This window comes from Gossypium raimondii, chromosome 5 (genome assembly GCF_025698545.1).
Source record: "Gossypium raimondii isolate GPD5lz chromosome 5, ASM2569854v1, whole genome shotgun sequence".
Classification (NCBI taxonomy): Eukaryota; Viridiplantae; Streptophyta; class Magnoliopsida; order Malvales; family Malvaceae; genus Gossypium; species Gossypium raimondii.
Genome location: NC_068569.1, coordinates 14402351 through 14418857, shown reverse-complemented (window position 1 = coordinate 14418857; position 16507 = coordinate 14402351). Strand labels below are relative to the sequence as shown.

At 32.3% G+C, this 16507-nt stretch overlaps 1 protein-coding gene and 1 long non-coding RNA gene across 2 annotated transcripts; one reads left to right on the top strand and one right to left on the bottom strand.

Annotated features, from left to right (window-relative positions):
* Positions 1 to 3767: 3767 nt before the first annotated feature.
* LOC128041051 (uncharacterized) lies at positions 3768 to 6131 on the top strand. Its single transcript, XR_008195798.1, has 3 exons — positions 3768 to 3841; positions 4899 to 4983; positions 5753 to 6131. It is a non-coding gene; the product is annotated as an uncharacterized LOC128041051 (long non-coding RNA).
* A 5440-nt stretch (positions 6132 to 11571) lies between these two features.
* LOC105768811 (protein CUP-SHAPED COTYLEDON 3) lies at positions 11572 to 14852 on the bottom strand. Its single transcript, XM_012589000.2, has 4 exons — positions 14615 to 14852; positions 14152 to 14382; positions 13095 to 13369; positions 11572 to 12437 (listed from the first exon to the last, which is right to left on the bottom strand). The coding sequence occupies exons 2-4, from the start codon at positions 14351 to 14353 to the stop codon at positions 11727 to 11729; spliced, it is 1188 nt and encodes a 395-aa protein (XP_012444454.1). The 5' UTR covers positions 14354 to 14382; positions 14615 to 14852; the 3' UTR covers positions 11572 to 11726.
* Positions 14853 to 16507: the final 1655 nt, after the last annotated feature.

Here is a 16507-nt window from a genome sequence, read left to right as displayed (position 1 = left end):
GCACCTTCATCCTATTTCATATTTTCCATTTTGCTCCACTGTTGAGTTTTATATATAACTACATATTTGTTGTTTCAAGAGGAGGCGTTGCTGCCGTTCGTAGTGCGTACCCCAGCACTCCTCCCAAGCAAAGCAATAAGCACGCGTGTAAACGTGAAGCAGATGCTGATGCGGTTGTATTAAGTCTTCCATTAACAACCAGCATAGAATTGATCAGTTCTCAGGATTACTTTGCTCGGTAAAATGAACAGAGAACACCAGAACTGGAATGGAGAGATTAAATTAACTTTAGCCGGGCTGCATAAGATAATCTTTTGGATGGACAGCATTCAACTCTATTAGATTTTCTGTACTATATACGCTTAGCAGTAAGTTTACCCTGCCGAAAGTAACAAGTCCCCCACCATGGTACTTAGCATGTAGCCGGAGTGTCAATTTTGAAACCAGTACTTTGCTTAATAACTTGAAGAAGCAGGTGATCAAGGTTGGCAGAAAATATCTCATTACATTATTATTGTTGAGCTGAAGGCGAGACATGTAATAAAATTGTTTCAGAATAGCACACATCCATAACACCATTGTTAAAAAAGAGGGTCATATGCAAAAGATAAGTCCTTTTGAAGCTAGCTAACTGTCTAGGATGATAATATTCAAAATTCTTCTCTGTTTCATCATTCTGGATTTATGATAAAACATCCCACAATACAGGTGAGGAGAAGGTATATTCCAGGCTTTAAAAAAATTAAACCAAAACTAAGGCCCTTTGTATGCTCTCTTTTTCGTTTCTCTCGAGTTTTCTCCGAAGAGATAAGGGTTTCTTTGAGCCTTATGTGGATTCCTTAGGTCTCCTTTTTCTATTTCCCTTTTTAATTTATTTCGTGACTTTTGTTCTCAAGGACTTCGATCTTAAGTTTTTTAAATTGTTTTTGCGAATCTTCTTCGTCTTCTATGAGAAGGTTTCAAGATTTGATGACTGAATAAATTTTGGAGTTTGGATCCATGAAACCTGGTGGAGAGTTTTAAGCATTAGTGGTGAGAGTGATGGCATGGACTCAGGACTCAGACCACCTTTTATGAAGATCTAAAGATAGCTCGATTGAAGGTTCTCTTTTTGTTCGTTCAATCGATGTTCACTATTCAATATGACATTATCTTATATTGAATGATTATATCCTGCACTGTTAATGCATCAGGAGCTTGATGTAAAAGACTTCAATGGGTACCAACATGATGCGGTCATTGAAAGCACCAAAAATATTCTATCTAAAAGAATAGTAAAAGGGAAGTAGAGTCAAATCCTCAGTGATTGGATTTGCACAATGTCTTGTTCCGTAAAATCTCAAGCAGAATATTGCCTAAGAAAACCTAGGTTCCTGAAAAAAATAAGAAAATAACATAATTAAAGGTTTGAATCTGGAAACGAAAAATAAAATAAAAACAAAATTAAGAATATTGAATCAAAGATTCGAGAAATTAAAAATAGAGTTGACAGAAAAGAAATTCTTATGGGAGGTTCTAGCCTTTAGTTGTCTCGTTCCGCCTTAGATTCAATCCTCGGCTTTTAGATGATCCTTCCCAAACCGAATAAGCCAGTTATAGTGGTTGTGGACACTTACGACCACCAGCTCCGAGGATTTAGACTTACGATTTAGTGGAACCTGACTCTAGCCAACAATCGCTTCTGTGGGATCGTCTTATGCTAGATCAATGCTTCTCAATGGCAAATCCCACCCATTTTGTCTCTTAGGCTCACTAACCTCTGACACAGTAAGCTAACGAACCGACCTTCCTATACAAAGCGGCCACCTTTGCATACGTTCAAAAGCTTACTTCTTAAGAGACATGGACGAAAGTGTCAGCCCCGTAGTGCGAAGAAATGATGAATACTCGGCGAGGAGGCTAAGTACAGACTCTAAGACTCAAGAACCCTTTTTGGGGAATATCAAACACCTTCGGCTAGTTGAGTTTAGTGGCTCATGGTTGTGGTGGAAAAGAAAATAAATAAAATAAAAATAGAGATTTTATTGAAAGAAAATATGAGAAGAATAAAAGCCTAAACTTTTAGAAAGAGAGTATTTACAGAAAAAGATAGATGTCTTTTGAGTCACTTCACTCTCTATTTATAGTGCTAGGGGAGATAGTCTAATCATACTTAAACTCCCAAAAGATAAATACATTTAATTGAAGATAAATAAAGATAAATAAAATAAAATCCTAAAATGAAATAATTCTTAATAAATATTTTAATATTAATTATCCTAATATAATTAAAATAGATTTTAATAGAATAAAATCTCTTCTTTTTGCATTTCAACCATTGTTTCCTCCATGCTTGCACTTTTGGCACCAACTTTTCCTTGTGTTGCACATTGGCCCATTTTATCTCTAAATTCACGCTTTTGACCCTTAATTTTACTTTTGCCTCAAATTTAGTCCTTATGAGATAAAATATCATAAATAGCTCAAATTAGCAGGATCATACTCAGAATAAATGTAACAACCCAATTTTTGGGTCTAGTCGGAATAGTGGTTTCGGGACCACAAATCCGACGAGGAAAAATTTATTTTAAAATTATGACATGGGTTGCATTATGATAGGAAGGTTGCATGAAAATACTAATATGAAAATTTTATATATTTAGTGATTAATTAAGGAAAGGACCTATTTGTATAAAATGTAGAAAGTGAATTCTAGAAGGTAGAAATTCAACACTAGAAGTCCTTATATGGTAAATAGACTATCAATCAAAAGATGGTAGATTTTTATTGATGAATCATCCATGGAATTTGAGAAAAAGAAAAGGACTAAATTGGAATTTGGGGAAATTAAAAGATGATAATTAATTACATGGACATATTGATATTATCTTTTTCTATCATCCTCTTCCCCAAAATTTACATGGAAACCCTAGGAGAGAGAGAAAAGACTTTCTTGGCATAAATTGGTAAGTAATCATGTCCCGTTTTTAATAAATTTTATATTTTTGAGATCGAGATAACATGTTCTCTTTATTTTGAGGATTTATTTGAAAAGTTATCAAGGTATGGAAATTGTGTCATGGATGAACATGCTGAAAATTGAATATTTATGGTAGAAAATGATAGGTTGTTAGTAAATAAACAACTTTTACAAAGTGATTTTGGGTGAAATTGAGATTTAGGGACTAAATGGTAAACTTGTGAAATTCAAAGGAAAAATTCTGATTTTTGTGAAATATGTTGTAATGGCCCAAATTCAAAATTATCGGAATAGTGGTTTCGTAACCACAAATCTGATTTAAAGAGAAATTTATTTTAATATTTTTGCATGAATATTGATATGATAGGAAAAATCGTATGAAAATATCGATAGAAAAATTTTACTAATTAAGTGGTTAGTTAGAAAAGAAATTATTAAAGGAAATAGGTAAAAAATAAGATATCGAGACTTCGATCTCGTAAAACTGAGTCAAAAATATTTTTATAAATATTTATGAAGTGTTAGTAATATGGTATTAAAATTTTGTTAGAAAATTTTAATGTTTAGGTAGTCAATTAAGGGAAAAGGACTAAATTGAAAAAGGTGTAAGAGTTACTAGAGGGATTAAATAGCTCAATTGTGAAATGAGGAGGGACATAAATTGCAAATAACCCCAAAAGGAGATATTTTGGGCGGCATACGCTGAGAAAAATCAGGAGAATTGATGAAATAAGGGTAAAATGGGAAAATAACAAATTTCACTAATATATAAATGGGACCAAATTGGAATATCTAGAATACTCTTCACATTTTCTGCACTCTCATCAGCCAAAAACGTCCTAAGGGTTTCATCAAGCTGGTTTTTCATAATTTTTGCACCAAGTGAGTTAATTCTTTCCTTTTTCTTGTAATTTTTGTGTTTCTAAGACTTTTACAACTAGGTCCTGTTACTAAATTCATTAGTTTTTGATTTTATGAATGAATTTTAAAGTTGATATGAATATGTGCTGGAATTTTATGATGAGATAGGATGAAATTGAAGCTTTAATTGGTTTATGAGATGATTTTATTAGGTAATTTCAATAGAAATTGATTTATAGGACCTAATTGTGAAAAGATTTGGAATTAAAGTTTAGTGCTAAAATTCTGATTTCCAAAGGTTATAAGGTAGTTTAAAGTGATATAATAAAGTGTTGATTGAGAAAAATCAGCTCAATTGAGAGGTTAATTGAGCAGGGACGAAATTATCATTGTTGAAAGCTTAGGGGAAAAATGGTAATTAACACCATGCACTAAAACAGTTTAGACAGCAGCAGTAGTCTAACTTTGAAAAATCACCAAAAATTGTAGAAATCTAATTATAGGATGAATAAAATATGAAATTAAATCTTACCGAGTCTAGTTTCTTATAAAAGAAACGGTGTAAGCAATGGAATTGTAAATCATGAGATATAATAGATTTTGTGAGACATGGTCAGAATGAATTCGGGTTCCCCTGTTTTGACTTTAGAAAATCATTAAAAATTGTAAAAAAATTATTATGAGTTATAATTTATATGGTTAGAATCCTTAATGAGTCTATTTTCAGAAGAAATAAATGGAAACATTATCAAAATTCTGTACAATAAGATAATTAATTTTTAGTAAAGAGGGGTCGGAACTGTCAAACAGTAAAACAGGGGAAACTTTAAAGAATAAACTGTACTTATTGGCTGCACCAAAAATTCTGAAAATTTTATGGTAAGAATATATGTGAGTCTAGTTTTGGGGAAAATTAACGAATCTTGATTTGGAATTCCGTAGCTCAATATATAAATAATTTAGTGACTATGACTCAGTGAGACAGCTTTGAATGCACTATAAATAATAATGGAATTATAGAGAATCTTACACATGAACATGAAATGTATTAGATTAATGATTAAATTTATTTATTTAGATCCAGAAAGTTCAAATACGAAGCTAGATCGAGGAAAAGAAAAAGTTCGGGATTAGTAGATTTTTGTTTACGAACAAGTGTCGAGGTAAGTTTGTGTAACTTGAATTATATTCATAAATGCTTGAAATGTTTGTTATTGATGTGAATATGATTTGGATGTTTATTGTATGATAACTGATGAAGTATTGATATTCTGGATGAAAAGAGGAAATAAATCCCGGTTGAATGAAAGGAAAATTGATGGATCTTTGAAAAGGAATTGACGGTAAAGGGATCTAGCCGGACGGGTGATCCTATCTGATATAGCCCTCCGAAGAATATGTGGAAAATGGATTTAGCCGGACGGTAATCCGAATTAGGGTCTCAATTTAGCTCGATGGTAATTCATATCCAAGCTCATTAGAGTAATTGTCGTTGTGGGATTTAGCTTTGGACCGGTAATCCCGACAATACTCTATGAGTTTATATTCTGTGATTTAGCTCGGACTGGTAATCCCACTGTAAGGATGAGGTTCACGGGAGTGTGCTTTCTGAAATGGAAATGTGCGCACATGAATATGAATTGACGGACCCGGAATTTGTACACTTAGGTGTACCCCTGAAAATCCATCGAAATTCTAAGTAGTTCAACGGGATAAATATGGAAAAATAACAAGGAAATGGAAATCATGGAATTGATGAGTAATGAATTTGTATGATGTTGAGTTTGTATGTGATAGGTATATGTTTATGTGAATTGGATGTGTGCTTGTGTTATTAAACGATGGATGTATAAGTATGGTAAGTATAATTCCTGTTGCATGAACTTACTAAGCACAAAGTGCTTACCCTGTTTCTTTTTCCCCTGTTTGTAGAGTTAAGAGCTCGGAGGTCGGATTTGGTCGGAGACACATCACACTATCAATCTCGAGATCTTGGTACATAAAGGAACTTTATTTTGGGAAATCAATGGCATGTATAAGCTAGTAATAATAGTAAAGTAGATGTTAATGTGAAATGAATGTATGGTTAGCCATTGGTATGGCTAACAAATTTTGGTTTTGGTATGTGATGAAATTATCTTATGAATATGATAAATCTATCTCGAAAAAAAAAATTCGGTAAAATCTGGTAATGCCTCATACCTTATTTCGGCGACGAATACGGGTAGGGGGTATTACATATGTGAACTGTTATAAATACATATGAATTTTGTTTAGGCATGAAAAGGGGGTTGAATTCCATGAATTTCATTTTTCGTGCCTAGGGACGAAATAGAAATTACTGAAAAGTTTAGGGTCAGAAATGTAATTTTTCTAAATAGTGATTTTTGAACTAAATTGAAAAATGTGAGTGTTAAATAAGTTAAATGTATTGTTATAAATCAAGAAAGACGAGAAATTGACCTTGATCGATAAAAAGAAAAGTGAGAAAAAGTGAAATTATGAAAAAGTACATTTAGCAACAAAACAATTTAGATAGAAACAGCTGTGTGACTTTGAAAATTCACCAAAAATGGTGGAAATTTAATTAGAGTCTGAATAATATATGAAATTGAAGTTGAATGAGTCTGTTTTCACATAAAAGAAACAGAAAAAGCAAAAGAGTTATATATTTTGAGATATCTGAATTTTAGTTAGACAGAGTCAGAATGAGTTCCGAATCCCCTATTCTGACTTCGGAAAATTTTAAAAAATTGTAAAAAAATAATTATGGGATAAAGTTTATATTTTTAGAATCCTAAATGAATCTATTTTCAAAGAAATAAACAAAAAATATCTGAAATCTGTACAATGAGATAATTAATTTTTAGTGAAGAGAGGTCAGAACTGTCGAGCAGTGAAATAGGGGAAAACTTAAAGAATAAACTGTACTATTTGGCTAAACTAAAAATTCTTAAAATGTTATGGTAAGAAGATATGTGAATCTAGTTTCAAGGAAAATTAACGGATCTTAATTTGGAGCTCTGTAGCTCGAGATATAAATAAATTAGTGACTTTGACACAGATGGACAGCTTGAATTTAAATACAGGAAAATAGTTATAGTATGGAAAATGTTGTTTAAATGTGTTATACACATTAAGGATGTGGAATGGAGAGGAAGAGGAGGAAAATTGGGAAAATATATGAATGATTTGTGTATAATTGGTCATATGCTTGATTATAATTGATAAATGATGAAATAGAAATGATGCTTATAATTTTGCATTATTGGTAATGGTTTAAGCTCATGTGTGAAAATAAAGTTTCATAGTATGTATGTATGGTATATTCGGTATATGATTTGACATGAAGTAATGTCATGAATGGTTTATGAATTAACACATGTTGATAAGCGTGATACATGAATAAATGTTGTGCTCATCCATGCTTATAATGCTTATGTTATATGTGTATTTGGCCAACATATTTGGTGTACATACTTAGGCTTTGGCCAAGTAGTGGTTGGATTATGCCACGTTAATTTTATAAGTTATGCATTGAAATGGTAAGTGCCTAATTAGAAATATGCTTGTGATCATAAAAAAAAAGGTGGTCAGGTTTAAATTATGTAATCTGTAGTGAAATGGTTTATCATGTGGTTAGTTCCAAAAAGAGTTATGTTTAAATACACTAGCTTGCGACTATGGTCGAATGATATGTTTATATCTTGTGTGATATGCATAGGAAATGAGTGTAGAAATGTAATAAAATATGAAGTTTATATGGTTGAAATTTAATGATTACATGTTAATTTCATGAATTATATATTGTATGATGAGATATATTTGTTGATGAATTGATAATAAAATAACAATGCGAAAATCGAATAAATGATCAAATTGTGCGGAACGTCGGATTTGAGTACTTCTGATCAGCGACAAGTGATAAGTGGTAGCTTTAGCTACACTTATCTGATTAGTGATAAGTGACAAGTGATAAGTGGTAGTTTAGCTACACTTATCTGATCAGTGATAAGCGACAAGTAATAAGTGGTAGCTTTAGTTGCACTTATCAGATCAGTGATAAGTGACAAGTGACAAGTGGTAGCTTTAGTTGCACTTATCTGATCAGTGATAAATGACAAGTGATAAATGTGATCCGTGTAAGACCATGGCAGGGCTATGGCTTCGGAAAGTGCTAAGTGATCATACGCAAGACCATAGTTATACTATGGCAAAGTGGAAGTGAAGTACTCAGTTTTTCGTAATCGTTCCCTACTTTGATTAAGGATGGTAAGTGACAAATGGGCCCAAAAGAATTATAGTAAATGGATAAGTGGTAGTGAATTTATACTAGGATGATGAGTTGAATTGATGTTATTATTTAAGCTAAATTGATATTTTCATTGTAAAATTGAGAATTTCATAAATGTGTAAATGAATGGTACAATCGATAAAGGTTGAGTTAAATGGTAAATACGTATTAAAATTGAACTTAATGATTTGAATTGTGAACATGAGAAATTTGTGAATTGAATGAAATGGAAATGAAGCATTGAATTATTAAGACTTGTAAACTGCATGAATATGTATTGGGTCTTGTAGGTCATATTTATTATAAATATAATATTTTGAGGATATATTATGAAGAATTTTAAAAGCATGTTAATAATTTGAAAGTTTTAATTTAGATGAAGTTTTATAACTCAGTTAAATACGTTTACAAGTGTATGTGTTCTAGTAATGCCTCGTACTCTATTCCGGTGTTTAATACGGGTAAGGGGTGTTACAATAAATACATAATTAATACGTTATTTTGGGTTTGAGTGCCGAATTGTTGAATATTCATCTTGACAAAGTCAAATTTTGCTATTAGTTGTTGAAGTTTATGTAAATTGTGAATCTAATATATATATTAATTTGACTAATTTTGACATTCTATTTTTTTGGAATAGTTGACTTTTATTTTTGAAATTTTAATCTTAACTCAAATGATAATAATTAAATTTATTTGATGAAAATTTACTATTAGCCTTATACCATTCGTAAAGTTGTAGATTTAGTCTATATTATCCAATTTAATCATTCATTCTTAGTTTTATAGTTTTAAAATTTTGGAATTTCAATTTTAACACAAACGATATCTTAAAATTCTTTAACTGCTTTTCTTAGAAATATATGAAAATAGTAAGATGATATAATATTTTGTAGTATCGATTTTAGAAAAGAGCATAACTTAATTTAATGAATTTAACAACTAACATTTATTCAATACAATATTGTAAAATTCATTAAGTACAAAAACTAAAAATGTCGAAATTAAAGCATATGAACTTAGTATGCAACTTACATAAAGGCTAATAATAAAATTTAACTTTACAATAAATAATCATCTTCATTCGGAGTTAGTGAAATTAATTTTAATCAAGTTAAGCGAGGCTGCTCGTTGATTCATTTTGTTGCGAGCCATATGAAGCGACAATGCATAAGGATTAGGGTTTACAAAACCCGAAATATCCAATGGATTCTAAACTAATTCACTTCAAATGGAGCGGATTTTGTTTTTGAAAAGTGAATGCGGCTTGTGAGGTGAGGCGAGGTGGGCTTTTTTCTTTTGGACAATGAGAATGAAGTGGTTAATGGTAATTGCCGCACCTCATCTTACCCCGTCTCGCTTCATAAAATTGTCATTTTATGTTTTTATATATATATTAAAAGGGTAAAAATATAATAAAGTATTATAGGGAAAAAATTATATATTTTATATTTAAATATTTACTTCACTTTAAAAATATTGAAAATATAAAGACAATTAGCAAAAATTAAATTAAGGTAGAGCAGGATGGGGTGAGGATGGATACATCTAACATTCGTGTTAGTGGTTTTTAAGATTATATATCTATAATATTGTGGGATGAGTGGTGGAGTAAAGTGCATCAATTGTGAAATGGCGATGAATTTAGTAACATTTGCCCTCACCCCACTCCATTGCCATCCTAACACGAAAGGGAGCATAATATGTTTCTCCTTGGACAAAGATGAGTTTGTAGATGTTTAGTTCATTGTTATCACCTTTAAGGTTTCCTTTGGATAGGTGATGTGTTTTGCTTTTGGTGAAATTAAAAATAGTGGTAGCGGTAAGACTGAATATTATAGTAGTGAGATTAAATTCAATGGTGGTATATGTATTTAGATTTAATCGTAACTGTGGTAGTGAGATGAAAGTATAAAATGACTATTAAAAATATTAGTTTAGAATGTATTGATAATTTAATGTATAATTAAAATTTAATAATAAATTATATTTTATTAAATAACAGTTAAAATTATTAGAAATAATTGTATTACATCAAACAATGTTTTTTAATTTTTTATATATTGAAAAAAGATATTTTAATTTTTTTATGCCAATATTTTGAAAATTTTAAGTGAAAAGAAAGGGGAAATATATTTAAGGTAAGATTTAAAAGAAAGACAGAAAGAGTAAGGATGACGTACAACAAAGAACGAACAAGGACGGAAAGGGTATTTCCACCATCAATTGGAGTTTGCAATTTTTACTGGATGGTTATGGTAAATCAATATCTAAAACAAAAATGGTTTATGGTAAAAGTTAAATTTCAGACGTCGGTGCATTCAATTACTGATGAACGTACGTTGAATAGCCAATAGATCATTGGTTTCAAATTCAGTAAATCTTCAATGAATCAGCTTTTTTATCTGTTTTCCTTGCATGCATTTCAGGGAGCCGAAGAAGAGAGTGAAAAAGAAAATGAATGAAGACAAGTGAATCTACGTCTAATAGCTCAAGAAATTGATGATGACATCCACTATTCTAATCCAATAATGACTAATACCTCATAAATGCATGATATATCCATCATCCATGCCCAAAACCTCTTGTCTCCCTACACAATGCCCCTACTAACTTTAGGTACAAGGTACAATGCCCAAAACACCCTATTCCCCCATCCCCAGAAGGCTACTTATAGCCTATAAGTGACGTCAAACATTGTAAACACCTTTCATTTCATCCCATCCCATCAAACAAAACCTTACCCTCGCTGCTCACTCATTTGCTTTGTGCATTTTCTTGTTTTGGTTTTAATTGAATTTATCTATTAAATTAAATTAATTCGATTAATTGGTCAGATGAATTAAATGTTTTTGAGCATTTCAGTAATCCATTAATTTTGTTTGAAATTACATCATTAATTAAATTAAACGAGTATATTATAGGCCCAAGAAAAGAAATATCTAATACTTTATATAAGTCCAACATATAAAAATTAATATTTTTATAAATATTTTGACAATGAGCTTGAAAAAAATATGAAAACTAAAAATATTTGAAAAACTTAAAATTAAGCTTTAAAAAGTCAAAAGAAAAAATTTAAACAAAGAATAGTAAAAATTTAATGTTTATAATGTAATGTTTGTTATTATATTTTTTTTGGTTCTTTTATTTCTTTTAAACTTTTTTGAATTAAACAGAAAAATAAATAGTCATGAAATTTTTTAATATTTTAAATTTGTTTTGAACAAAAAAACACATGCACAAATTTCAGTTGAACTTTTTTATTAAATCAATTAGCGATAATTCAATTCGAGCTTTTTCTTTTTCTTTGCCCTTGTCTCACACTCCAACCGAATTTTATATTGCAGCTCTTCAAGCGTACATCTGGAACGGCAGCAGCTTTTGGTTTTTTCTTTTATCACAATTTTAAGAAAAGCTGTTGGCAGAGCGGGCTGCAGGTTCTACAATACAAAGGTAAGTAGAACAATATTCATTAGAGCTGATAAATACTAAATTCTGCTCCAGATACACGTAAACGTAAATGTAACGATTAAAACTCATCACCCAATCTACTGATATGGACATAGTTAGATAGTAGGAATCCTATTCTTAACAATATTTAAGATTTTATCAATCTAGCGGCCCGGATTCTCCAGAGGCTGTGGTGGTGGGAGGATTTAAAATCATCTGACCGCTGGCCGTATGAATGGCAATTGAAGTGGACATGTCATGTGCGTTAGTGTCCCCCCGAGCAGTGCCCCTAACACCTTCAGCAAACCCCAACACGCTATAATCCATGTCGAAGAACAAAGGGTTTTGACATGGTGGGCTGGGATGAATCCTATCCATCCAGTTCAAGGTGTTGTTGGCAGCAGGCAGATTTAAATAGGAAAAATCAGCCTCTGCCTTACACTGTTTGGGAAAAGCAGCTTGTTCCTTAAATAAGCAATCTTGATGTGAGAGTAGGGACTTGAAGAGCATAGCTGCTGATGAGGTGGTGTTTGTCACAGCGTTCTTGTCGGTTGTGGCAAAAGTGGAAGTGGGTGAAAAGGAGGGTTGGAACCCATTAGATGGGAAGAGCTGGGATTGGGATTGTGACTCTGAGACAACTGGGTTTATCAGGCTTTTCAGGTCATTTTCATGGCGGTGAATCAAAAAAGAGTTGTGAGCTTGCATTAGAGTTTGAGACTCAGATTTTAACAACGGTGTCGGAGTTTCAAGCAACGGAGGCAAGAAAGTTGTTGAAGACGAAGACATTGCCAGTACATAGCTTTGACCTTGAGCAAGGGCATTCTTCTTCTCACTTGTTTTATGAAATATTCTGCAAATCACCCATTCTTCCTACAAAAAAAAAAAAAACCATATTAAGTGGTAACAAGGGAAAGAATATTTAAGCACAAACAAAGCAGGTTATGTTAGAATCATTTAGTTTAGACTTTGGAACATTCTTCTCACTTGTTTTATGAAATATTCTGCAAATCACCCATTCTTCCTACAAAAAAAACCATCTTAAGTGGTAACAAGGACAAGAAGATTTAAGCACAAACAAAGCAGGTTATATTAGAACCATTTAGTTTGGACTTAGGAACATGTTTCGCGGGTGCATGGTTTAGCCTTCTTTCTAATTAGTGCATTAACAGGTTAATTAACTACTAATTATGAAAACGGTGGTCGAAGGTGAAGCAGCTTTGTAAGAATAATTAAATGTAGAAATGGTAACTGCTACGTACTGACAGCCATATAACAGTGATGGAGTGAAAAACCAAACCAATCACATCAAAAACTACCCTGCTTGCTCTAGTGGTTAACAATAAGGTGAAAGTTGTCAAATCGTCATGCACGCAACACCATAATACCACCATACCCTCCTTATCAATTGCAGATGATCAGTTCCACAATATATATCGTATAAACATAACAAGTCAAACCCAGAAAGCGACAAACAAGTTGATTGAGATGAGATTCCCACGGCGCACGTGTGGCGGTGGGGCCCATTACCTTGCAGGAGGGGCGGCAGGAGAAGTCACCGTCCAAGCGGTACTCATGCATGACCCACTTGGTCTTCTCTCCACGGGGTGCCCTGCCCTTGTAGAAAACAAGGGTTTTTTTCATTCCCAAAAGAGCTCCGGTTGAGGCACTGTACACTTCCCTATCTTTGCCTGTGGCTTTCCAGTACCCAGCTCCAGTGGCTCTGTTTGTTCTCAGCCCGCTTGGGTATTTCCTGTCCCTCAAGCTGAAGAAGTACCACTCCCTCTCCCCCATTTTCGCAACATCTGATCACCGTTCACATCAAATTAATTGCTACTACACATATTTACTAGCTTCAACTAAAGATGGACAAGACTTTATATTTATATTTAATATGCGTATATATATTCATCAATAATCCTTTAATTTTTCCGTCTCTCAAGTGCACTAAATTTATGAATTGAGTCAGAATACTAATGGTATATATTGCATGACAATCAGACAATGTTCCAATCCTTTAAATAAATATATATATGGCGTTAAACCCAACATGTCTCCGAATTTTGGTGGACATGTTAACAGTTTACAAGACCCGTGCTCTTAGCAAGGGCTCTTCCGTTTAGAGTGTGCTGAAGGATTTCCTGGAAACATACTTACTAAACATTTATGTACTGCAACTTCCTCCTTACGAAATGCTCTAGGCCTATTTTAATATTAAATATCTCGGCGCTCGCTAGCCAACACAAAACTATGCTTCTTCATAGAAGAACAAAACCAAGATGCGACAGGATTATGAAGACACAACTACAGCTTAACTAGTCTACATTGTCTTAACTAGACTCCACTAAAAAGGAAACCGGCATTTTAAGCTTATCCAAAAAGAAAAATACAAGGGACATGGAAAAGAGCATCTTCTCAGGCTCAGCTGAGAAGAAAGAAACGGAACTCATCTGAGGAATCTATAGAAGCATCCAGTAAGATGCTAAAAAAGATGCAATGATGTATGGCGGATAGAGAATATTCCGGGTAATATCATATAATCACGCTATTAATTTTGGCTTTGTCGATAAGCAAAACATATATATACCTGGAAGCTCCCAAGGTTCGCATCTGTTAAGGTCAACCTCAGCAATCTCCACTCCACAGAAGCTTCCATGAAATACCTTGGAAGCCAAATAAAAGGTTACCAGTTCCTCGTCAGTGGGGTGAAACCGAAACCCCGGCGGCAACCCATGCCCATTTACTTCCTCCTCGGCAAGTTCACTCAGAATTTCTTCAACTGCTAACATCTTCCAGCACAGCTATCCAACTTGTATGTCTTGCAATGAGAAAACAAGAGACGGAAAGTGAGAAAAGTTTGTGATTGTGCAACAAATGAAGGATCGTTGTGATTGGGGATGAATGGAATGGATAGGACAACGAGGGTAAGTAACATGCAAACTAAATATATATGAAGAGAAACACTTAAAATGAAGGAGAGAAGTTATTTTTGAGAAGGGTTGATCTTAAAATGGTTTAAGGGTCGGGGGGATGCAGCTGCTACAGCGCACCTGAAAGGCCTTCCAAAACGGGGAAAAACTTAGAAGTGGTTTCTCGGAAAGACAAGAGAAATTGAAGTTGAGGCTTAAAAAAAATCTAATAGGGATTCATGTTAGTTAGTCATTGGAGAGGAGGAGAGGGGTAATAAATGCAAATGCATAGTTGGTTGCAGATGGCAGGGATTTATGCGTGCGTATATGAGCATATTGGAGAGAGAAAAGAGAGATGGCTTCATATTGAGGTTCAGGTTCTCAGATTGATAACAGTGAGATCATCATATCATCATCATTATCAGGGCTTAATTATTTATTTACTGCAAACAAAATATGAACAGTATTAGTTTAGCTGCTGCACAACAAGGCTGTCAGGTCTAGAACACACCCACCAGAATACCTTTCTTATTTATCGTTGTAACGTGAAAGTCCTTTTAATTTGCCAATTAATGCCGATGGTCGGTCCGTCCCTTATTCGTGATCTGTCTGTCGTATATTTGGTCGGGGCACTTGGACGTAGTTAGATGAGACGAAGCCTGAAGAATCCAATTCCAGTTTCTAGGAGACTATGAGAATTTAGAATATGTTTAAATAATTATTTGATATATTATGCTAGATTCATTTAATATTCTTAATGAACATGTTGTCGAAAAATAAACCAAACAAACAAACAAAAAAATTAATTAAATTAATTAAATTTAAATATAGGAATAGAGGAAAATATTATTTTAACAAAATATTATCTTTAAATAAATAGTTTTGTAATACCTTGAAAATTATTACAGTAAGAAAGTAAGATAGTATCATTTATATATTGTAAAATGAGGAAATAAAGTGACAAAAAGGAAAATTTTGAGTTATGACATATTAATTCAAGAAAGGATTAAATCGTAAAAGTGAGAAAAGTTTTGTTGCCCAAGAGTAAATACTTAAAATTTGAGGGATAAAGTGTAAATATGAAAAATTGAAAGACCAATAGTGCAAATATTTTAAGGGTGGAATGATTTAGAAACTAAGGAAAATGGACCAAATTGAATAGGTGAAGAATTATGAGAGACTAAATCATAATTTTACCAAATTAAGTGATGACTTAAAGATGAAATTTTAAAATATCATAAAGGGTGAAATGGTCAATTAGAAAGAGAGAGAACTGTAGAAGGCAATGATGATATTAGAGATATTTTATGATATTTTATAATTATTTAATTAGATAAATATTATTTTATTATTATTTTAATGAGATATTTTATTATTATTTTAATTAGTATAAAAAAAGATGAAGAATTTTCATCATCTTTCAATGCACTCACGTGAGAAGAGAAGAGAAGAAAGAAAATTTTCTTTCTTTACAATTTGGTTATTTTACCAAAAATTCACTATTTTCATTGAGAAATTAAAAGAATTTTCATAGCTACCAAGAGAGAAAAATAATAATGAGACAATGGGGAGCTAGAATATCAAGTTAGATTTAAGAAATAGAAGCTAGACGAGAGAGAAAATCAAGTTAATGATTGAAATCAATAGAACAAGGTAAGAACATCAAAATTTCAATATATTTTTGAGTTTGATATTATTGAAAAAGTATGAAAATGATGTTAAAGTAGATTTTTATTATATAAGGTTCTATGTTATTGATATGTTAGTGAAGGAAATAAGAGGAAGTGATGGGAAATATTGTAGAGAAAGGAAAGGAGGGTGTTATAAATTTGATTATCAACATTTTACACTAAAACAATTTTGGGCAGCAACAGTAATTTGACTTTAAAAATTCATCAAAATTTTAGAAATTGAATTATAGGTTAATTAAAGTATTAAATTAAATCCTATTGAGTCTAATTTTACATGGAAGAAACGGTGTAAGCAAAAGAATTTCATATTATGAGATATATGAATTTTTGTGAGACAGGGTCA